This window comes from Netta rufina (genome assembly GCF_964035555.1).
Source record: "Netta rufina genome assembly, chromosome: 17".
Lineage (NCBI taxonomy): Eukaryota > Metazoa > Chordata > Aves > Anseriformes > Anatidae > Netta > Netta rufina.
This window is the reverse complement of record NC_140141.1, coordinates 14,636,284-14,659,287: the sequence shown is the minus strand read 5'-3', so window position 1 is coordinate 14,659,287 and position 23,004 is coordinate 14,636,284. Positions and strand designations below refer to the sequence as shown.

Genomic DNA, 23,004 nt, shown 5'->3' with positions numbered 1-23,004 from the left:
ATTGTACAGATCTTTGGTTAAGTCACTGGAGAATGCTGCGAAGATCTGAGCCAGGGCCCCCAGACCTACCACTGCACACAGCACTGGGAGAGCTGGGGCTACCTGCGGCTTACACAGCAGCCTGTGTCCAACCACCTTCCTTCCACAGGCGCGGCACGGCACAAAAAAGGAGAGGGAGAGGAAGCATTGAAGAGGAGTCCTGGCTCTTTGTCTGGATGCCTCGTCTTCTCCACGTCCTTCACTTGTTCTCGATCAAAGTCTGGACTTTGTACACCAGGTCCCGAGCCAGCTTCAGGATCTGCTTGGTGTTGTGCCGCTCGGCCATTTCTGGAACACAGACAGAAGGAGCCCACAGAGAGGCGATACCTGAGCAGCCCAGCATCTCGAGGAGCCCCCCCAGGCCTCACCGCTCTCTGCTTCACAGCCAAGCTTCAGGCAGCAGCTGGAGCTGAGAACTCACACCCGAGTCCCTAAGCACCAGCCCTTGCAGACACCTGACGCTGAAGGGCCATCATTAAGGAGCTTATCTCAGCACGATTACAACCTGCAGGAAGCACCACCTACACTCACAGCTCCCCTCAAGCACAGATAAGGCAGGCTGTGACCAAGGACGGTCCCCCAGGCATCGTCTGAACCCTTCAGAGGCAGGAGATCTCTTTAACATCACGTTCCAAGCCCCAGCGTAGCACAACCATGCTGCTCTGTTCAACATTTACCAGCATGTTCGAGACGTGACTGCCTACAGCCAGACGTGCCGCCTGCACCTGAGCAGTGCCACACATTCAGCCCAACAGAACACAAGCCGTACCATTGAAAAATTTGATGATGTCTGTAAAATCCATGTTGTTCTCCAAGATTATGTCCCGGTACATTTCCACCAAAGCCAGGGCTATGAAGAGCACGTAGTGTGTGGAGGAAACGTGTGCAGCTGCCCAGATGGTCTCCCAGACGGCGAACACATCATCGTACACCAGCTCTGTTAAGGGAGGAAAGAAAAGCAGCAGTCACTGCGCCAGCCCCTGCTTACAACCACCCTGACTCACAGCATCCACGGCAGCGCTGGGGAAGACACGCTGGTGGTTTCTTCCCACAAGAACCTGTTCCAAGGAATAAGTCAGCCATCTACAGAGACAAATATTCTGGCCTGCAGCAGGTGGTACAGACTTCAGGACATAAAGCTGCTGGAAGCTCACCAGCAGCTCTGGAGCAACAGGTTCTGGAACTAGACAGAAAAGTCAGCCACAAACCTACCAGGGAAAAGCAAAACAGGAGCACATAGCAAAAAAATGAAGTTAAACAACTGAAGTTGCAGAGCATACTGAGAAGCGTGGAAGCGTTGCAGACCCTGACTTCACCCCCCTTTGTTGGTCTCATCTTCCTCCCTCCCTGCACACACCTCTCTTGAAGTCGAGGAGAAACCATCGGTAGCAGAAGTAGAAATGAGTGTAGTCACCATTCTGGTGCATCAGCTCGAAGAGCTCAGAGTCCAGAATCTGCCAAGAAAAGCAAAAAGAAACTCATCAGTGCACACCCGAGGCACCAACCACTCCTCTGTTTGCTTCCTTCCCCCTGCTCACCTCCTGCACCATCATTCACCCAGCTTCACCCTCCCTGGCAGCCCTGCCACACGTTACTCCCAGGCTCTCTTTACGGCCCCTCTGCCACAGAAAGCTCCTCTCAGCCCACCCCACAGAGACCCCCACCCCAAGAACAGCTCCCCCTCACTGCCCTGAGAGGCTGCTGCCCCTGCGCTGGCGCCCTACCTGGATCAGGGACCTCATGTTGGCGAAGTGGGTGTCCATGGCTCCCCCGTGGGGGAAATTCTGATTCATCCTTTTCATCAGCTCCGTGAAACAGCTGAAAGCCAGAGCCTCTGCACGGGGAACACAGAGAGTCAGTGCTCTGCTGCACGGGCACCGCAGCATCTGCACACACGTGTGACCGTGCCCACAACACACACACACAGCAGCCCTCCCCACTGCACACACATAGAACCAGGGGTGCACGGCAGGGACGGGCCTTGGAAGCACCCCAAGGCTCCCCCCATTGGGTGTGGGACCCCGCAGATCCCCCCCCATGCACTCCCACCACTACTACAGCACTGGAGAGCAGGGCAGAGCCACCCACTCACCATCATCCAGGATGACCAGGAGAGGGGCCAGCAGGTCACACATCCCCTGCACGTAGCCAATCTCAATGTGCTGCCAGATGTAGCTGTGAAGGAAGGCAGGAAAGCCGTGAGCCCCCTCCCCATGGCCAGGACTAAGCCCCTGCCCCGTGTCTCAGCGCCACAGCCCCCTGACACGTGCCCTGCCTTCATCCCTGTGATGCTGGCGTGCCCTACAAGCTGCCCTCAGCGCACAGCCGGGGCCATCGGGGCACTTCAGACCTCTTTATTCCATCACGCCCGTGCCCCGTTGCTCCACAGCTGGCCTGTAAATGATTAAGTCCCAGCGCTGACTTCCAGGTGAGCCACGCACGGCACAGCCCGAGGTTAACACCGTGCAAGGTCTGCTGCCTGGAGATCTGAGCAGGGAGAAAGGAAATCAGAGAGCACAGCAAGGTGCAGGAGGTTGGGCAAAGGGCAGGGACCGATGGAGTTTGTTCCTTTGCCTCTCTCATTCTCACCCTTCCCCTTGATTCATCCCCGGCACGGCGCTGCCTGCTTCGCCTCCCTGCACCCAGCGTCCCAGGAAGCAATCGGCCCTGCACAGATCTTCCCATATTTGGTAGCAAGTCAAAAGTGTTCAGAAAGGGCTCCAACCCGCTGCTGGCACAAGGAAGCGATCCTTTCCATCCTGCCCACTAGTTTTCCAAATTCTGCTGCATCGTAGGTCTCGTCTCAGCAGAGATCTCCAACTGCGGCTGCCAGATAAAGTGACAGCTCTAACGAGATAGCAGCTTCTCCTCATATTTGCAAGATGAGTAATGGTGTTTTAGCCTCCCCTGCCCCTGCAGCAGCCACAGCTGCTGAGCTGGAGCTGCTCGGGGTCGGTGAATGTCACACAGCAACCTCTTAGTCACAGGGCAAGCAAGGAGAATTTGAAAGGCACCCAGGTACTCCTGTCCCCGGGCTCCTGTGCAGGCACTAACCACTAGGTTGTTTCAGTATTGCTCATGAGTACCAGACCTCGTTAAACACTTTTCCAGGCACGTTCCAAGAGCAGCTGGGCTACACTGTGCTCACACCCGGGCAGCCCCAGGGAGCCCTCTGCCTCAGCCCAGCCCTGGCACGCAGAAGGCACAGGGTAAAGCAGCACGGGGCAGGGCTGCTGGGCTCCTCCTCAGCCAGACCCCGCTTCTGTGCAAAAAGATTTGGAGGAGGAAGCCAAGGAGCCAAACCCAGCAGCCGGAACAAGGTTTGAGGCTCCGGTCTGATGACAAATTCAGGGGAGCCCTGCCAGGAGCCTGCCCCAGCACCCTGCAGGAGGGCCCCGCGGCTCCCACCTGCACATGATGTTGCGCAGCTTCTCCAGGTTGGCGGGGGTGAAGTACCAGTAGTTGCGGTCGCACCGCTGCACGTCCTTCTCAATGCGGTGCAGGTTCACTGTGTACATGTCCAGTAGCTCCGGCTGCCCAAAAACAAAAGCAAAGTTGATTTGTTTTCAAATAAAAAATTAAAAAAAAAAAAAATTGCAAGGGCAAAGGAGCAACAGGGCAGAGTTTGGGTTGACATAGATGCAGGATTAGCACAGGGCAAACACAGGGAAGTGGTGAGAGACTCCCAAAAAACCCACTCAGGGAAGAAACAAAGACTTACAGAGTAGGTGACACCCGTCGAGGAGACAGGAGATGCTTCGCTGTTGGCCAGATCTGTCACAGCCAGGGAATCCAGCTGCGGGTACAAGCTTTCCATCTCTGGCTCCTCAGAGAGGTTGTCCTCACTCTCCACCAAGCTTTGCTTTTCGGCCTCACTGTCTGCCCAGCTCTCTACCACAGTCAGGGCCACGGCATCACGCCCACGCAGGACCCCTGCTGAGCTCTCCCCCACAGGAACGAAGTCCAGGCTTCCACCGCTGGGAAATTCACCTTCCAGGCTGTCCTGACCCTGCAGCTTTTCCTCCTGCGCAGCCCCATCCAGGTCCTGTGGGGCCGTGGTGTCGGACCCGCCAGCCTTCCCCTGCGAGCTGGCTGAGGACTTGTTGGTTTCCAGGGCGCTGTCCTCGTTGCTGAAGCTGCGCTCCGAGAATCCCGACGCAATGGAGAAGTTCTGGGAAGAGGGATGGCCAGAATCAGGCGAACACGTGCCGTTGGGAACGTTCCCGTTGGGGATCTTGCTTTGTTTTCCATCTTCCAGCTGAGCATCTGCTTCGGTCTGTTCCACCTCGTCCACCGACTCAAACACCTGCGCAGGGCAAGCAGAGCCCCATCAGAGCCAGCAAGCCCTCTGCACATGACAGCTCTTGGGGATGTAACACCCACGTTCCCAATGGCAGGGAGGGAGGAAGATCTGCTCTAAAGAGGTCATTTCCCTAGACGCTTGCTCCAAATGCATTGACAATGCTGCCAAGTACGCAGCGAGCTGCTCTTACTGCTCATTAGTGCTCCAGCCCCATCGTGGGAAGCCAGAAAGCACCCAAGAGCCCACAAGTCCCAGAGCGAGGCACCTTGCTTCACAAGCAAGGTGTGGTGCAGACCACAGCAGCCCACATTCACGGTCTGTGCAGGGCTCGTGTAAGCAACCAGTGCAGAAAGGCTCAGAGGACCCGAAGGCATGGTCACTGGCTAATGCTGTGCCTGGCTGGGGGTCCACGTCTTCACTGAAGTCACAGTCAGCTTCAGCTGAGCACCGAGCTCTCACGTTAACCAGCCTCTGGAAGGATTTCTGGGCACAGCGATGGGACAGCTCTGCTGCCCCCAGCCTTCAGGCTCCCCTGCTTTCATCTGGCAGGGCAGCGCTGAGGCCTTTGCACAGCCCAGAGCCCCCAGTCCATGCTCCAAAGAACTACGCTTTACTCAGCACAATACATTGGGCAAGATGCCATTTAAATTGGTTGATTAAGCACATGGTTACTACCATATGGAGCAGTCAAAGGCCCTCATGTGTGAAGGCCACATGTGGGTTGGTCCTTTGAGCCCGGGCAGAGCGGGCAGGTGAATATTAAACATCGCCACACAGTGCCCAGCCCTGACCTTGGTGACTCCAGAGGCAGGTTTGTGAGTCATGTACTTCCTCCAACTACAGCTCTGTTTGACAGAAGCCACTCTGGCTAGCAAGCAGCCCAAGGCAGGGGAGAGAGCCTCGTGCAGCAGGGCAGCCAGTGTGAACGGGCAGGAGGGGACAAAGCGCCGCCGCTCACCTGCGTGCTGGAGCTGGAGTCGCTCTGCAGCCGGGCGTGATTCTGTCGGCCGGAGCTGCAGCTCTGCGAGGACTGCAAGAGAGAGAAAAGGCCACTGAAAAGGCAAAGAGCACGGTGTTTGCAGCGGGGGCACGCTCAGAGGTGGGCACATCTGTATATGAAGTGGAAAATGCATCCAATAAATTCTCCTATTTGACCCACGAAACACAGTCACGTCACATCAGCTCTGCTGTGCTGGTTTGTCACTCAGAGCAGCACCCTCCCTCAGCCTGCCGCTGACATTTACCACTGGAGATGATAAAAAAACAAAGTCCCGGGCCAATTCAGTTGTTCAAACACTGTTTGTTTGGGTATGCAATGAGCTGCTTTCTTGTAGCCTTCAGAGAGGTCACGCTGTCTCCCCAGAGTGCAAATTTCTACTAATTTCAGTCCTAATTTGGCAGCAAAGCGACTCACCCCCATCTTAGTTTACATAAACGATGAAGTCACAGGCTATAAAACAATCCCTCTAAGCATATTAATGTTTTTTTCCTTTTCTTAAAGGACAAACATTGATGCTTTAAGCCAGGCTGTGTCAAAGCAGCCCCTCTAAAAGCCAGCAGCACCATACAGCCGAGGCACAGAAGGGGCTTTGCAGCAGCCAGTTTGGTGCCGTGCCTCGTGGGTTCCCTCTGAGCAGCGAGCCATCATATAAGAGCGAGTCCTCCCTGCCATCTGAGCCGCCCCTGCGCAGGGCTTATCACGGCACAAGAGCCTGCAGCTGCTCCCGCTGCACGCAAAGCTGGATGCAGGGAGCACTGCAATGACATCACGCAGAAACAATAGGGTTTTAAGAAAACACAGCACTTTCAGAGCGGCAGCAGGAGCTGTCCCCACCCTAGCATTGTGGGTGTTTGCTGGGCAGGGCTCCGCTGGAGAGAGGAAGGGCGACAGTTTTCCTCCATCACCATGGGAGCGTTTTATAACAGGAAATTTCAGGTTAAGATGGGAAAAGGGTGAAACTTTGCATGTATTAACTCTGCCGGCACATGTTCCCCGACCAGGCAGTGAATACAAAACAGGAATAACAAAACAACAGAGATGCTGCAGGGATGGGAATGATTCACACAGCTACGACTGAGCAGCCCACTTCTCCTCATCCGTGTCACCTCCGCTCCTGCGCAGCCTGGCTCTGGCTCACCCTCCCCACTGTGCTGGTGGCAAAGAGGAGATAAGAAGCCCATGGGCTCGTTTCACAGCCCCATGGCACCAAAAACATGGTCTTCCTGCTAGGAACCACGTGCCCAGTACCCCACGCTGGGTGATGGCTCCCAAGCACAGAGCTGTGGGCACAGAAATGGGAGAACCTAAGTGAAACCAACTCCTCACACCTCTAAGAGACCTCTCAGGCTTCAGTCAAACCCTCTGAGTCAGTGCAGCCCAACGCAGCATGGAAACTGGGGTCACACTGCGGGAGGTGCCCTCTCCAACTTCTAAACACTCTGGAAGAGCAGATGAAAGAGAACAGATAAAAAAAGCTCCAATCCTACCTGCACAGACTACGAGTAGCAAGGCACGGAGGCAGGCAGAGGTCAGGGAAGGAGGACAAGCAAGAGTTGTCCCCGTTTCACCCCGTTTCTCCCTGCAGTACAGGCTGACACGGCGCCCACATCCCTGCGTGGGGACAGCCCTCCCTGAGCCCCCCGCACCCTCACCTCGTTGCTGATGGTGGAGTCTCTGTGCATCATCCTCTGAATGTGGGAGTCCAGGCTGGCCCCAGAGGAGCACTTGGCCAGGGCTGCCGCGTGCGACTCCTTCTCCCTCTGGCGGACGATGGCCTCGCAGCCCAGCCACTCCGCCATGGTGTGCTCGTAGCACGTGCGGATCTGGTCGTCGGCCTGCAGTGGTGGGACACAAACAAGGTCTTTGAGCAGCTTTCCTAAAGGTCCCAGAAAACCGTGCCTCCTCCACCCCCCTGCGCAGGGGAGCCAAGTGCACGCTTGCATTAGCTATGGCTCAACGGGACATGAAATCACCTCATCTCCTGCGCTGTGCCAATCACAGCCTGACCCAGGAAACCTCACAAAAATTAGGATGGAAAAATGATCGTCTGCCTCCTTCCTGCCTTCCTGAGGCACTCAGGGCACTCTCTGACGTAAGCAGCCAGCAGCTGCACAGGGTAACATTGAGCTTGGTCCTATCAATTCCTGCTTATCTGGCCCTTCTCCCACTTCCTAAGTACAGCTACAGTACAAAGGGGACAAAATGGCCAGTGGACTCCAGCACACTGTGAGCTGGGAAACGTCCAGGGTACACCAATGCCATGCTCATACCGACCTCTTTCCTTTCTGCTTCTGTCATCCCAAACTGATAGTGGCCCAAGAGGAAGGGCCAGACAGCCTTCCTGATCTCGTGCTGGATCCCACCATAGTAGATCAGCCGCAGCAGCTCCTGGTCCTCATAGCTCTGTGGGAAGGATCCAAGTCAGCGTGCACAAACAGCCAGGACTGCAGCCCATCGGCTGGCAGTGCCAGCCCAGCCTGGCCACAGCACCTTCCAGTACCCGGAGTGCTGCCAGACCCCCACCACCCACAGGCTCATTCTCTACAGATGCTCTCTCAGACCTCCACCTGGAGTTAAGTTCAGCCAGAGCCCCCTGCAGATGGACATTTGGGGAAATGCTGGCTCTCTACAGCCAGAAAGCGTCCCACCAAAGTTACCCAAGGTCACTGCCGTGCCCCTGTGCCCCAGAAGAGTGTCCAAACAGTGCTGGCCCTACCGTGCTGTCCTCCAGGTACTTCTGCCATATGTCCACAGTCAGTCCCGAGCTAGCGTTGCAGGGCACGTCAGGAGACACAATGTTGTGGTTAACCAGGGCCGAGAGGTGGGTTCGCACCGTGGAGAGGTGCCTGCAATAGGCCAGCCCTGCGTCAGACAGAAGCAAATGCTCATCTGGGGAACTCGGGGAGTCACAAGGGCAGAGTGCTGGGGACAGCTCTGATCAGTCTGGTCCCTGGAGGAGATCCTCTCAAGTCACATCCAGCCTAAGCAGCAAAGCAGGGAGCATAGCAGGACCAGCTGGCATCTCGCTGTCCTGTACCCACCAACACTGCTGCTTGCTGGGCTGAAGTCTGAAACTCAGAGCAGAGTTCATCTGGCTGCTGCCAGTCCTGAGCGAGTGTTCCTGGGGCCCTGCATGCAACAAATGGATCCAGTCCCCCTAGCCACTATCCTGTTGTTTCTGCACCACTCCTAGGCCTGAGCCCAGGACCTTATCCCTTGCCCATCACACATCTCAAGGCATCGTGGATGTGACAAGTACTCACAGCCATAGAAAGCCCGGGAGAGGATCTGGTACTTCATATTGTCACACAGGAGCTTCAGTGGAGCTCTGCCAATAGAAACACACTGGATGTGAGCACAGAAATGCTCCCATGCCCTCAAGTGTCTCGGCTTTGATCTAACTGTGCAAGCTTTGCTTTTACAGATGCACCGGAGGACCTCTGCTCAGCTTGGGAGCAGTGGAGCTGTCGTACCTTTCGTGGCTGCAGCCGTTGGACGGCCCGCCGTCAGAGGAGCCGCTCTGAGAGCAGGAGGAGCAGGAGGACTTGCGGGTGTTGGGTTGCCACATGGGAGGCAGGCCAGCACCCTGCGCATCCATCAGGTCCTGGGGCACTGTAAGAGGGCAGAGAGGAGCATCAGCCACTGCCCCCCAGCCAGGTGGGCCACGGGAGATGGACAGAGAAGAGTTTTGATCAGCAAACGCAGCACCCCGCACTCTTTCCAAGGAGATGCTGGCAACCAGGTAGGACCCAACACCAGCTGATCACAGCACCAGCACCGATGAGTGCTGGAGAAAGGAAAGGTAACAGAGCATTGATGAGAGAGCATAAAAATCATCTGCTAATTAACTGCAGTGCCTTCAGCAAGCTAATCTCAAATCACTGAGTGCTGACTGAGGCAGAGAACAAACACCCAATCCAGAAAGACTTGAGACAAGGCGCTGCAACAGACTGTCACAAAACTAATTAAAAACGTGATTGAAAACAACCATTGTCCCAGGAAGAGCAGATCACTGGAAAGGAAAAGCCCCCATCTCAAACACCAGGATCTCATCCAAGCTTCAGGGAAAGATGAAAACATCCAAATCACAAGACAGGACAGACTTTGATGAAGAGGTTGAGAGGGGCAGCAGGAGCAAGCAGCGATTCTTGTTGTCATTTGCTAAATCCCTGCTTAAACTCAGAAGTGCTATTGCACTGCCCTTCGGTCTTGGGCCTCTCTAGGAAAAGGCCGACATGAGGAAGGTGAAATGTGGGATGCAGACAATGATTAACCAAGAAAAATCCTGTTGGGTCTTCCTTGGAAATTAAATCAGATCTCACTAACCCTACCTGCTTGTGAGACCGAATAACTGCTGATACTGGTAAGAAAAATGCTGAAGTGTTCTCATTAGGAGCCCCTTCCTTCCCTTTCCCTCATACCGAGCAGGTGCTGATGGGTCAGTGGCAGACACCTCTGCAGGAATTGTCAAGTGACAACAAAGGCAAGCACGTGTACCAGACAAATGACAGCTGCATTACACTGATGCTGAGTGGCCCCCAGAGCCACAAGCCGGGGTCGGGATGCGGTGGAGAGATTCGGAGACCGTTTGTGGATCACCACCGTCCTGCCTGCAGCCGGAGTCCTTGCAGTCTTCCTTCTCCCAGCAGAGATGGAGATCACAGACGCAAGGAATGGGTGAAAAGTACCATTAATGGTAACTAGAGACACAGAGACGGGACAAGGGCACAAATGAATGGGGGAAGGAAGAATCTGTAGAGAAGAACGAACCGCTGAAGTTCCACCCCCCTTTGGGAAAATCTATAGGAACTGCACAGACTGCGATGACGCCAGCTGAAGAGATTGCAGCAATTCATTTAACAGAAAATTTGGCCCCCAGCGCAGAATTTTAAGGGGTAGATCAAAAGGAAGCTACAGAAAGGAGCGTCTCCCCTCAGCTATTTTGGCCTCAATCAGATTTTTATCTGACTCACTGGGCTGTGTTAGTCAGCAGAGAGAACCAAGTATAATCTCTAGTGATGCTATGGAGGAGTCACAGGAGATATAATTGTCCCCCTTCTAGCCTCAAAAGTATAGGAACAGGTTTTTGATCAAATTTCATAGCTTTTCAGAAGCATGCTATGAGTTTTATATTATACTCCTGGTTTGCCCCTTTACAAAGCCATCTGCAATGCTTCCAGAGGTCAAAGAAGTGTTCTTGGTGTCCCACAGAAGAACAAAGAGAAATGTGCAGGCACTTCAGCCAAGGACATTGCTCTGATCATTCACAAATGGATATCAAGAGAGATTTCTGGCTTGGTGAATCCAGTAGCATTGTCTCCCTGCCCTGAGTGGTAGGAGGCAAAAATATGTGGGTCAAACCTGGTAATACCCAGCGAGGGCTCCTGCTACCTGCGCTTTGTGCTGCACAGCAGCGCTGACAGGCTGTAGCTGGATTTAATACAGAACCTGCTGAGTTGGCCTGGTGATAGCAAGAGGAAGAATACCAAGGGACATGACCAAAGGGAAGCTTGCTACTGAAATAATGTGCAGTTCTCCAACCACACAGGCACTCAAGGCCTGTTCTGCGGTTGTGGAAATGAAGTTTTCAATGGCAAGTGAGAGATAAAAAACAATGTTTAGTAAGAGGCAGTACTGTTATAGCAAAGCCTGTTCCTCTGGAACCACTCCCCAGGCACCATTTGCAGTGTGCCCATCAGTGCCGTGTCCCTGGTCACTCACACACCTGTAACAGCCACCTGAAACGGTCTCTGCCAACGCACTTACCGAATTCAGACTGCGTCCCTGGGTAGATTATTCTGAAAACATAATCTGTGGCTTCGTCATCTTCCTTGTCGGATGCAGACTCAGAGGAGCCCTGGGGACTTCGCTTCCTCAGCTTTGGAAAAACCTTCCCCTGGTGAACAAAACCTGCTCTTCACAACGGCCCCACCAAAGCCCTGCCCAGCAAGAGCACGTGCTTGGTCAGCCTGGACAACATCTGCACATTCCCCGTGCTGGAGCAGGCCTTTGGAGCAAGGCTTTGAGTACAACGAGAAGACGTAGCCCTATTTATGCATGCAGTGCCATCTGCCCCCTCCGTGCTGCCTACCTTTCCCCGCTGTGACCAGAGGGGTGGGTCCAGCTGCCCGTGGGGCAGGAGGCCGTTCTCCAGGCAGGACAGGAACTGCAGCAAGTGCCCTCCTTTGGGGAACCGCAGCGGAGGCCTCTGGATCCCATCCTGGCTCACCAAGACAACCGTTCCGCCGCTGTCTACTATTAGCAGCAGTGACAGCAGAGAGAAGACACACACATCAACGAGGGAAACATTACCAGACAAAGATGCAGAGGGCAGGCAAAAAGCTTAGGGAATTGTTTTTCTGGCATGCTAAACAGATTTTCTCCCTTGTTTGGATTCTTTCATAAGTCCATTGTGAGTCTGGGGCCCTGGAGAACGCATGCCTGGTAAATTGCACCCCTGAAACCCCAGAGCAGTGCTCCACAGGGAGCCCTCTGCAGCCAACACCACAGCCAGGAGCTGGCTTAAAGGATTTCCTTGATGCAGTTACATAGCAGTGACCACCCAGAGCTCTGGAAATCTGCCCTAGAGCTGAATCACAACATCCCATCCCCATACAGGCACACCCCAGAGATCCAACCACGCCAGTGTCAGGGTAACACCCTCCCCTCCGGCAGCCCCCAGCCTGGCCTTACCTTGCTGGTGGCAGTGCAAATAGACGATCTCCTCCAGGCGAATAGTCATGGCATAGTCCCAGTACACGCTGGAACAGAGAGAGGAAGTCCTGAAGTTCTGGGGTGCACCGGGCTCTGCTTCTCTTCACATCAGCTCCCCTCCAGCTGTCCTGACACCAAGGGAAGCTACGGAAAGGCTGAAGCCCCACAAGGCCAGCCAGAGTAAGTGACAGCATCCCTCCAGAACCAGATACTGTCCCTTCTACTGGAGGGGGAAATAAACCCTGGCCATCTGTGTTACTTCAGAGCTGAGAACAGATTTGGTTTGCACTGCTTCTGTTCTGGGGCTGCACTCCCTCAGCACAGACACCGCCAGATGGCCGAGCAAATCAGTGACGTGCTGGGAGAGATGCTGGTCAGGATGGGACTGGGGGTGACACAGACCCCAGCAGGGAGCTGGGGATCACCCCAGCAGACACGAGGCCTCACCCTGTGTTCCATTTCTGCAAGAGGACTGCTCTGTGAGGGTGTCAGTATTTAACACCTTCCTATTGCTTTCCAACAAAGCAAATTTCCAGTTTCTGAGCAGCACATCTGTCACTTTACAAAAATAGTGCTTAAAATGAAGGCATCACAAAATGGCTCATAAAGCCAGGTAAGGATGGGAAGGGGTGCACAGAAGTCACTCCCTGTAGGTTCATACTTACTTTGTCATCTGACTCCTCTCTTCCTTGGTCACATCTTGACACTGGGAAGTTTTAGAGCTTAGGCTGATGCCCAAGTCAAGAACTCAGAAAAGTAGTGGTGAGATGAGAATAGCATTTTAGGGGGAGGGTACAGGCATAATGGAATGGCCCAGGAGCCAAGAAGAGAGGGGAAATGAAAAGAACACAGGTAAACAAAACCCAAAAAACTAAAATTGAGAATAAACAAAACTGACAGCAAGTTTTTTTGAAGATGATCTTGGTCATAGGCCAAAGGAATGGTGTGCTAAATGTTCCAGTTTTCCTGGACTATTTGCTGATGGATGGGGATTTTGTTTGCTTTGTTTTTTCCCTCAGGCAAATTAGGACCTGGCATGACTCAGTAGTTTGTTAAAAGGATTGCAGCTATGGAGAGAAATGCCAGCAGCCCATAAGGCAATCCCAGACAAAGGGGCATGGCAAAACACCCTGCTGAACAAACGACTCCTAAGCAAACTTCAGTCCCATTAGAGGAATGAACTCCAAGAACTCCGTTAAATTAGAGGGACTTTGATCACCTGCACATAGAACCAGCTGCAGAGTGCGCTGAGATAGCACTACGAAATGGAACCCACTGTTACTGAGGTGGTGATATCTGGGAACTGCTCACGTTCTCTCTCTGCAGATATCCTTCCCCTGTTTATAGACTCCTCGCTTTCCCAGCTTAACCATAATAACAATGTAATACTGATGACAAGCCTAGAAGCACTGTTCCATGTGTAGAGAGGGCAACCCCCTGAGAAGATCACAGAGCAATAAATCACCCCGCTTTGCACCTTTCAGAATAAGCACCCTCTCCAGTTCCCTTGCTGAAATCTTCAGGCATAGATGGCTACACCACAGCATCTCCCACCAGCTGCTGCAGCCTCCCTCTCCCTTCCTCTGATACAAACTCAGAGCTGTTCAGCTCTGTAGTGTCAATGGGAAAGCTCGCTGATGGCACTGGATGCCAGATACCACCTCTGAACCCACGGGAATGTTTGCCTCCCCTCCGCCCTGCGTGAGCATGCACTGGGAGCCAGTCACCTCTTCTCGTAGTCCAGATCCCCCACGGAGCCATTCATCAGCTGGTTGGGAGTCCACTTCAGTGCCATGATGTCGGCAGTCTGGTGAAGGGACAGGTACCCCGGGATCGCCTCCATGTCGTCTCGCTTTAGGAAATAAAGGTGAGGAGAGAGTGAGCTGCTGAGAGCAGCCTGGAAGACATCAGAAGCAAGCAGCACCACTTCCTGCTACCCAAGGCTGATGCATGCCCCACAGCACAGTCCTGGACCACAACGCAGCCCAAATGTCCCAGCAGGTACTTACTGGCTGCACCAGGACATTGTTTTTGCCATACAGGAGCGTGGCCCGGGAATTCTGGTGCAGTGACTCCACGTAGTCCCTGGCAGACAGCGATGGCCGGTCATCCATACTGCCGCTTGAATGCCTTTTCTGAATCTGGAAGAGATCCACCTACAAACGTGAGGTGAGCATGGACACCTTCTGCTTTCTGAAAGCATCACTTCAAAGCTCATTTCCTCCTCACATATACTTAAAAAGCTCAGTACTAGAAACCTCCTCCTTTGTGTCCTCTAAGAGGATCCCTGGCTCTGGCCAAGCTTGATTCTGTACTTACAGAAGCCCCAGGAGTATGCTTTGTTCGCAATAAACTGAGCAGACTTCAGCTGCCTTCACTTTTAGTCCATACATGCTGTTCCTAAACAGCAGAGACCCTTTAGGGATGCGGCGCCACACTGGTCCAGCACACTCACAGTCTCCATGCCCACGTTCCCAGCACTTCTGGCTTGAAGACGTGAAGTAATCTCACTTTTCTACCTTCTCTTACCCGAGGGCTTCACAGCTCCTTTCAAACAAGGGGAGCTCCAGACCCCGGTGAGTGCTGTGAGGAGCTGCCCCCCTCCCAGCCTGCCCCCACTCACACAGAGCGCCGGGCGCTTGGTGGGTGAGTCCTGCCGGCAGTGCGAGCTGTGGATCCGGTGCCTCTGAACCAGCTCGTCGGCCGAGGGGTCTGTCCAGAAGTGGTCGGCTGTCTTCATCTTGGTGTACTCCAGTGCACAGGGACCCACTGCACAGAGGGGAAAAGCACAGACAGTGAGCACGGCCAGCTCTCAGCATCCCAGAGCAGGGGCGGTGGGACTGCAGGCAGCAAGCACCAGGCTCAGCACACGTTGCTGCACCGTGTAACAGCAGCAAAGAACTCAGAAGCAGTCTGCTGGCCCTGGCAGTGAGCAAATAACCCAGCACCTGCAGAGCCCCGCGTGTACTGCTTTCAAGGGCCAGGCATCAGCCCTGGTTTATACCTGTTGGTATTACCAAAGCCTGTGCAGGAAAAGGAAACCCCTGAGCTCAGCCTTGCAACTTCCCATCTCTACTCACTGCTCAGCAGCTGGGCATCATCTGTTCTTTAGGAGAGCCCCACAGATTTACCTGGCCAGGGCTATTAAGTTTTCTGAAGCTCTTACTAAAAAACAATTGATTTGGGATCACAGGACTGTGAGCACAGGTTTGGAAAGCAAGCTATCAAAGCGGGGTAAGATGAAAGCGTTACCCAATAAAGATGCGAGAATCGGTCCATCCACAGGATCCATCAGGAGAGCTTCTTTCTCGTAGTACTTACTAGAAGAGATTAAAAGAACAGAATGCTGTAGCATTTCAGCCCCCTGGAACTGGAACTGCAAAATGATAGAGATTGTTGTTTGAAACCACTGTAATGCCCTTCTCTGTCTGTATCCTTCCATGACAGCGAGAGGCCAAGGAGCCTGTTATCGGCTGTTCCTGAGGGGGGTTGATGCCCTCGTGCAGCACACTGCCAGCATCACCATCTCCAATCAAAGCCTTCCCGGGGCTGGGGATGACACCTCCCCAGGACAGGAGGCCTCAGCATGCAGTTCCCAGGAGACAAGAACAAGTTGGTCCTCAACAACTCAGCCATCAGCAGAGCAAGCATGGCCTGTCCTTATTTTAGGGAGTGTACGGGGACTGCCAGGAGCAGCGTCTCAGCTCCTTGCTCTGTACCACTTGGACACAGCTCAAGCAGCAATATCCCCAGCACCCCTGCAAGGGGCAGATGCTGGTAGTGAGTTGTGAGGGGAAAACGGTTGGGTTGTGCCAGCACTCACCTGCTGTTCTCTACTAAGTAATGCACGATTTTATCCAACACCTTTTCAAAGAGGGCTGTGCGGATCCAGAGGTGTTTGATGGCCTGAGGAGACAGGTTGGGCAGCTTCGGCACCTTGCGCACGTTCTCTGGGATGCTCTGAACTTGATTTCGTCTTTAGAGGTAAAAGGCAAAAAGACAACATCATCGCTGAGCACTGCAGGCCCAGAGCATTCATGGCTCCTGGTGGGGCACAGGCCCTGTCCCCCAGGAACCCTGGGGACAGGGCTCCAGAGACTGCTCCCTTCACCCATCCCAACCCCTATTCCAGAAGGCCCACATCCACATTTGAAATCTGAGTTCACTAAACCTGTTTCTAATTGTAAAGGCACCCTAGGACAAAGTCTCTACCTCAGCAGTCCTCAAACCCACACCTTTTCCACTAGAGCCTGAGGACTGAATTTGATAAGCAGAGCAGCTTATCTCAGGACAACTGGAAGATTCCTGCCCCCAGGTAGCTGCTCCATCCATCTCCCTGTTTCTTGTCCATGGCTGAGTAAGCCACACTTAAACAGAAGCTGAATTACTGCAGGTTACAGCCCTACACATTGAAGCAAACCAGATTTGGTTCCAGTTGGCTTCGTGCACTGGTCCATAAACTGTGACAGCTCAGGAGCAAATTTGTGCAGCTCTCTCAGCAGCATAAGACAAGGGGCAGAGGAAGAAATAACTTGTCCACTCTAGCTTAATCCACAACTGCAACTCATAGGTGCAGAGAAGCAACCAGTTCACTGAAGATACTAAAAGCCCGATAGAGGACTCTGCTCTTCTGGAAGAGCAAATCCTCCTATGTGTGCTTGGACACTTCAATCCACAGTGACACCCAAATGACACGCTTCCACACCAAAATGCAAGTGGTTTGTAGGACAATAGCCACGCTGGCGCCTTACGCATTCTCGATGAGCTGCTCCAGGTCCTGCACCTTCTTGCAGAGCTCCTCTGCCAGAGGAAAGCTCTTGCCCACCTTCATGAAGAGAGCTGCTATCTTGTTGCTGCGCAGGAACCCTGCCGCCCTCCGCTTCAAGCCGTACAGGACACAGGCTTCCACAGCAGCTGCAACAAAGCAAAGTCGTTACTGAAGTGGCAGGAGAGCTCGCAGCCGGGCTGCTCTCATGTCACCGCTGCATCCATGACCTTACTCTACAGCAAAAACGTTTCCCAAGAGAAATCACCGTCATGTTCTGTTTCTGCCTAAGCAGACAGAACGTTAAGGTACCCAGCTGTTACGTGACCCAAAGCAGCACAGTTTATGCCTGTAGAGCTATCAGTTTTGCTGGCTGTACAGATATGATTTTAGTTCTACAAAAATGGAAAATTGACACTGGCAAAGTTCAGCTAGTCTGGTCAGAAGGACTCGTGTGGTGCAAGTAAGCATGAACCGTGTGTGTGCTAAAACACAAGTACTTCAAAAAAAAGTTAGCTTGTGCCTGCTACAGTAGGTCCAGTAAATCACTAGAGAGGAGTAGAAGAACAGATAACTCCTCTTGGACTTGCTTTGTGTGACCAACAGCCTCAGGAGACCTCACAGACCTGTGATGAGATGAGACACACAGTTTGCAAACCAGCGGTGGTTCTGTGCCCCCAGCAGCGATCAGCCCGCGCTGACGTGCCAATCTAGCAGCCTGGATTAGGATTCTTTGGAGCACGTTGTTCATTCATAAAGCAGCAGGAGGAAGGACCTGAACCTCCACGCTCGCAGCCCTTTGTTCCAAAAATGTCAAGATCCAGCTCTGCTACATAATACGCTGAATGCAAACAAATCAATGCTAACACTGGGAGATCTCAGCAGCGGGGTCATTTCCTGCTCCAGGCCCGTGCCAGCACCGCCACTGGTAGTGGAGCCGTGATTTTCTCAGCAGAGCAGAGCCCAGCTCACGGTGCGGCTGTAATCACAAGGCTCAGGAGCTGCCAAGAGCCTGCCCATGCAGAGTCAGGCAGGTTAAGCCTGTGGGAGTAAACACTCCTGTGGTTTAACCACGCCAAGCTCAGCGCTGCTGCACTGCACAGAAATGCAGCTGGCTGCGCTTCCCCGGCTAAATGCCTCTGAAAGCGTTTTGGGTGCCCGCTGTGTCTGCAGGGCCAGAGGTCACAGCCAAATGTGGGACAGCACAGGCTTCCCCTGCCTCGGGCACTCCCCAGGCCCATGGGATCAGGGAGCCCAGGACAGGCACGGCTGCCCAGGGAGCCCAGCAGGCACCGCACGGGAAGGTGCCGCACGTACAGGCTGTGCCGGCAGGATGCTTGCCGGAGTCCCCTGGGAGGGCTGAGGATGGATGTCTAGTGTCAAACTCAGACCTATTAAACAGGCTGATCAAAGCACTGGAAAATTACACGGGCACGCAGCTCCACAGGCGATTGATCGGGGTCTGCCAAGAAGCTTTCTGGCACGCCAGCACCCTCCTCGCCCAGGAGCGCAGCGCCGCAGCAGCCCAGCAGATGCTGCTGAGCCTCTCGCTCGGAAAGGCATCTTCTCCAGCTGAACAACTCGGCGGAGACATTTAAAAAGGCATTTCATGCAGGCCCGTACACATCAGCTCCCTGGGCTGCGAGATGCTCTCATTATCTCTGCCCTGTTTAGCACCGTGCCCGAGTTCACCACGGGGCGGGCAGGGTGGGCACACAGCACTGGGTCTCCAAGGAGCTGCAAGAGACATCCTGTGCTCACAGCACCTCTGAGTCCTGCTCACCAAGAACCCAGAGCAGCTAGCTGGACAGCTGGATTTTCAATAAAGCCCTGTGCAACCCCTCCTGCAGCCTAGACACGCTGCACATAGCGTGGCCCACGCGTGGATGGGATTTCCCACCTGTCCCAGACTTTGGTTTTGGAGCATGAGGCGATGCTGACACACAGCTGAACGCACAAATCACAGCAGCACCTCCAAAACCGGGGAGAAGTCCTCCCTCTCCCCTGAGCCTGAACCGAGGGTGAGGTCTCTACAGAGCCACGCTGCCCATGGCAGCTCTCTGCCTCGCTGGGCAGTGCACCACCACCCCCCTTCTCCAGTTTGGGTTTTCCAAGATTTCCCCATTCTCAGGCAGCTGCTTCCAGCCCTCCGGGCAATGCCCACAGCAGACCCCAGCCTGGCCAGGCTCTGATGCTCACCCCGTGCAGCTGGGTGCCACAGCTGCTGGACACAGGCAAAGACCACGCCAGCTCTGCCAAGCCACCAGCTGCCAAATCCGCTCTGCTGCCCATCACCAACTTACCACGGACCAATTTTCTGCCAGCTGCATGTGGTAACAGGAGGGCTGCAAGGCAACAAGCCCACAAAGCCCCTCCGGGCCTCGCACCCGTGCTGGAACAGCAGAGAAAAGTCAGTCCAGAAGCGCAGGGCAGGCGGGTGAGGTCTCCCTGCCCCTGCTGCCCAGCAAGGTGCCGGAGTGAAGCAGGTGCCCCTCTGCCAGCCCCCGGGGTGCCACACGAGGATAAGCCAGGAGAGAGCAGCCCCGGACACAAGCAAGGGCACTGAGAAGCCACCCAGGCAAGGGCTGGAGTCCGGGCTGTCCTGCAACCCCTAGGACAGAGCCCGCTTGGCACCACGCTCTTGGTGTGTGGTCAGTGCTGCTCTCCATTTCCAGCAAGTGAGGAGAGCGCTCGTGCCTGCCCAGGAAACCCAGCTGATTGCTCTGCTCACGTCATGGCCAATGCAAGGCACGCTGCTGCCAGCTAGGGAGCAGCACCCAGGAGAAAACCTGGAGAGAAGAACGGCCTCCCAGTGTGCTCCAGCAGCACGGAACAGCCACCAGCACCTGTCCTCAACGCCGTACCCAAACCTCTCCAAACGCTACCCCTGCTGGCAAAGCCACACACGAATGCACTCTGCGTAGGAAACCTCTCTGTGCTCTGCCAAGGTCTCAGAAGCATAAGCACACAAACTAAGAGCACCTTGTCCACGCTAAATCCAGGGGAAATGGTGCATTCTTTTTTAACCTTATGTTTTTTTGAGCCCAGTTCATCATTTACTTACTGTCAGCACCGCAGATGGACACTCTGCCCACCCCTAAAGGTAGAAGCGATAGCAGGGAGCACACGGTGTGGGGGTTCTGTCCAGCTGCAACCAAGCAAAGTGGGAGTTTTATTTCTTAGCAAGACACTAAAGATGTTTCTGAGATCCTGAACACGCTCTGGCCTGGCACAGCTCAGCCCAGCAGCGGCTGAGCACTAAGGCAACCTGAGCACTGACGTGGGCAAACAGCCCCGGGCACGGGCAGGCCCCCAGCCCTACCGAGGGGGCTCCGTCAGCCTCCCAGGGCAGCACGAAGTGACAGATGCCAACTCGTGTTTGTCTGCTTCCAGCCCTCCCCTCGTGGGCTAATCGGAGCGGCTGGGGGCAGCTGCCCTTTCCTGCCAGCCCACTGGTTTCATCGGAAGGGCTTTGCGGTACGCTGGGCACGCAGAGCAGCGGGAGGATGAGGAGGGCTCGGCGAGGAAGGCAGCTCTCCCCTGAGAAAAGGGCAGCTCTGCCTAGCCAGAGCCAGGCTTGCAGCACGCTCTGCTTGTCAGCAGAAGAGGTTATTTATAAGCTCGGCCGGCACACGGGGAGCTGCAGCACTCAGGAAGGTGCACGTACCGGCCAAATTAGAGAGCAGCAGCCTAGGTGTAGAGCCCAGAAGCCAGTGAAAGAGCAGTGGCATCATTAAGAAGCCAGAAGGAACCAACAAGTCCTTCGTGCCTGGATGCCTCAGCTCCGTGTCGCAGCAAGCTATAAATAATTCCGGGCTGCGAAGCCTCGTGCTGTACAGAGCAGCAGAGAATGAGTCACACCTTGAAGTCTGTTCTGCTCTTTCGATGCCGTTCAGTCCACAGAGCACAAAGGCACACAGGCCTGAAACAAGCGCCTGCACGTATTTCATCCAGGAGCCTTGGAAAAAAAGGAGGAAGGCAGCCTCTTTGCTCTCCAAAGAGAAAGGGAGACCTCACAGCTCCCTTCTTTCTCTTCCGTGCATATGTCTGTGGGTGCTCCAGTCTCATTCAGTGGTAACAGCACTACGCGAGCCTTATCGGAGCAACTCCTCCGAAAGCTGGCTGTCATCACTGCTGTCATTTTCCTCCCAGCCTCCAAATTAGCAAGCTGCCCTTCAGCTATTTGTAAATGGAGGAGGGCTGCTCCCCCTCCGCACGCTGCCTGCGGCATTTGCTCAGCAGCAGCCACATGGCCCCAGCACGGGCGTGCTGGAAGCGCAGGGACTGCGGCTCTGCAAACATCTCTGCGGGGAGCCGACAGCCACAGCAAGCAAACCAGGCACCCAACGGGCACAGGCTGCCCCCCTTACCTGGAGCCAGGGCTCGTGGTGCTGGTGCTGAGCGGCGCTTTCAGCTCCCTCGGCATCCTTTGAAGTGGAGGAGCTTGTCCTGAGCTAGAGCCACGGGGAGGAGTGGAATCTCTACCCGAGAAATGGTCAGAACTCAAGGGACCCCGAGCAACCCGGTCTGCCCCTCAAAGTGGTAAAAGACCCAACGTCAGGGCACAGCCAGCCTCCTCCCTTAACACCGCTTCTCTTCCGAAGGCAGGAGAGGTCTGTGAGCAGCCCTGAGCCCGCGGGCAGAGGGAACCCTCCCTGCTCTGCCTCCCGGAGCCAGCACCCATCGCTCGGGCAGCTGCCAGCGAGGAGCCGAGGCAGGTGGAGGGCAGCAGGCACCCTGCCAAAGCACACTCTCGAGCTGTGGGTGAGTGGGTAAACACTCCACGCTGACAGGCTGCTGGTGCCCCATTAACGCTGCCTCTTTGTGCGCTTGAAGCCCCCTCTGGCCCCGTCGCCATCCTACCTGCAGCCCCCAGAGCTGAGAGCTTTCCTCACCCACACCCAGCGCAGAGGGGCTGGTTCCAGGCCCGGGGCTCCCTGGGCTACAAGAAACTCACCCAGCTGACAGCCTGAGGTGCTTCCCTTGTTATCAGCACAGACTAATTGGTGTCTGCATAGGTCTGGGACTCCTCCACACCCACCCCAGCCACCAGCCAGGTTTCTCCACTTCCACGAACTCCGTGCCTGGTAGCACTCTGCAGACCGAACGCCTGATGGTGCTCGAGGAGCTGCTCCACCTGGGGCTCTACCCGTGTCCCAGGCACCTCCCAGTCTGAAGGGAGAAGGAAGTTACACAGAAGGGCCAGAACAACAGAAAAAACTTAGTTCTGCCCCCTTGATTGCAAAGTCTCCCCTGATGATCAGCTGTGATCAGAAGCTGAAGCCCTGTTTTCTTCCACCAGCTGCTCTTCAGGGAGGTTTTGAAGCAAAGGCTTTGCCAAGACTTCGATGAATGAATTCTGAAACGCTTCCACATTTACAAAATTGTCACACCAGCAGAGGAAAAAAAAAAAAAAAGTGAGAAAAGCAGGTTAAGTGAAAAGCACAGCTGCCAGAAAACAAGACCCGCAGCGGCACAGTGTCAGAGCAGATCTTCCACAAGCCCCAGTAGGTGCTTTAACAGCCTCCAGACCGAAGCCTCCCTTCCACAAACTCCTCTTCCACAATAGCAAAGGAATATTTACAGGCTTTGTTGAATTGATTCTCAAGGGGCTTAAAAAACAAAGATTATTTCTAGTATTTCTTAAGTGACCGTATGCACTGCCAGCATCCTTCTGACACGTGTCGATCTATTTTGGGCACAAAGCGAAGACCTCAGGGATCCAGATTGCTGCCAGAAGAGCTCACCCTCTGGCACCAGCCACCTCCCCAGCGGGGACATCCCTGGGAGCACACACACAGCACAGCCGGGCCACGAGGCAGGAGACCCCGCGTGAGGGTGCTGCAGCCCTGGGTCACGTTGGCATCCCACCACCAGAGACTCACCGCAGAAGGAGATGATGTGGCTGCTGTCCTCATGCACGAACTTCCTCGTCACCGCCTCCTCCATGATCTGCTTCACCTGTCGAACAGAGGTCCAGTTAGAGAAACTGGGAGATTTCACCCCAAGATCAGAGTGGGGAGAGCCGTGGTGGTGCCTCCACGGGGAGGAGGCACAGGGCTGGGCAGGGAGCGGGCCACCAGCATGAATGTGGTTGTGCCATAAGGAACCCTCCTTGATCCTGACTTCTCTGACCGCCTCCAACAGCACAAGAGGTCTCACAGAGAATCACATCATCTCTGC

General features: G+C 54.6%; 1 protein-coding gene across 1 annotated transcript; it reads right to left on the bottom strand.

The window, feature by feature from the left end:
* Positions 1-238: 238 nt before the first annotated feature.
* Positions 239-22,782, bottom strand: SGSM1 (small G protein signaling modulator 1; the record flags this gene model as incomplete). Its single annotated transcript, XM_084297157.1, has 23 exons — positions 22,707-22,782; positions 16,808-16,970; positions 15,880-16,032; positions 15,309-15,376; positions 14,680-14,825; positions 14,066-14,197; positions 13,784-13,908; positions 12,036-12,103; positions 11,434-11,597; positions 11,109-11,238; positions 8,816-8,954; positions 8,606-8,670; positions 8,059-8,204; positions 7,617-7,745; positions 6,995-7,177; positions 5,301-5,372; positions 3,761-4,345; positions 3,448-3,572; positions 2,132-2,214; positions 1,764-1,873; positions 1,397-1,493; positions 809-976; positions 239-327 (listed from the first exon to the last, which is right to left on the bottom strand). Exons 1-23 carry the CDS (start codon positions 22,768-22,770, stop codon positions 239-241), a joined length of 3,204 nt encoding a protein of 1,067 aa, XP_084153283.1. The 5' UTR covers positions 22,771-22,782.
* Positions 22,783-23,004: the final 222 nt, after the last annotated feature.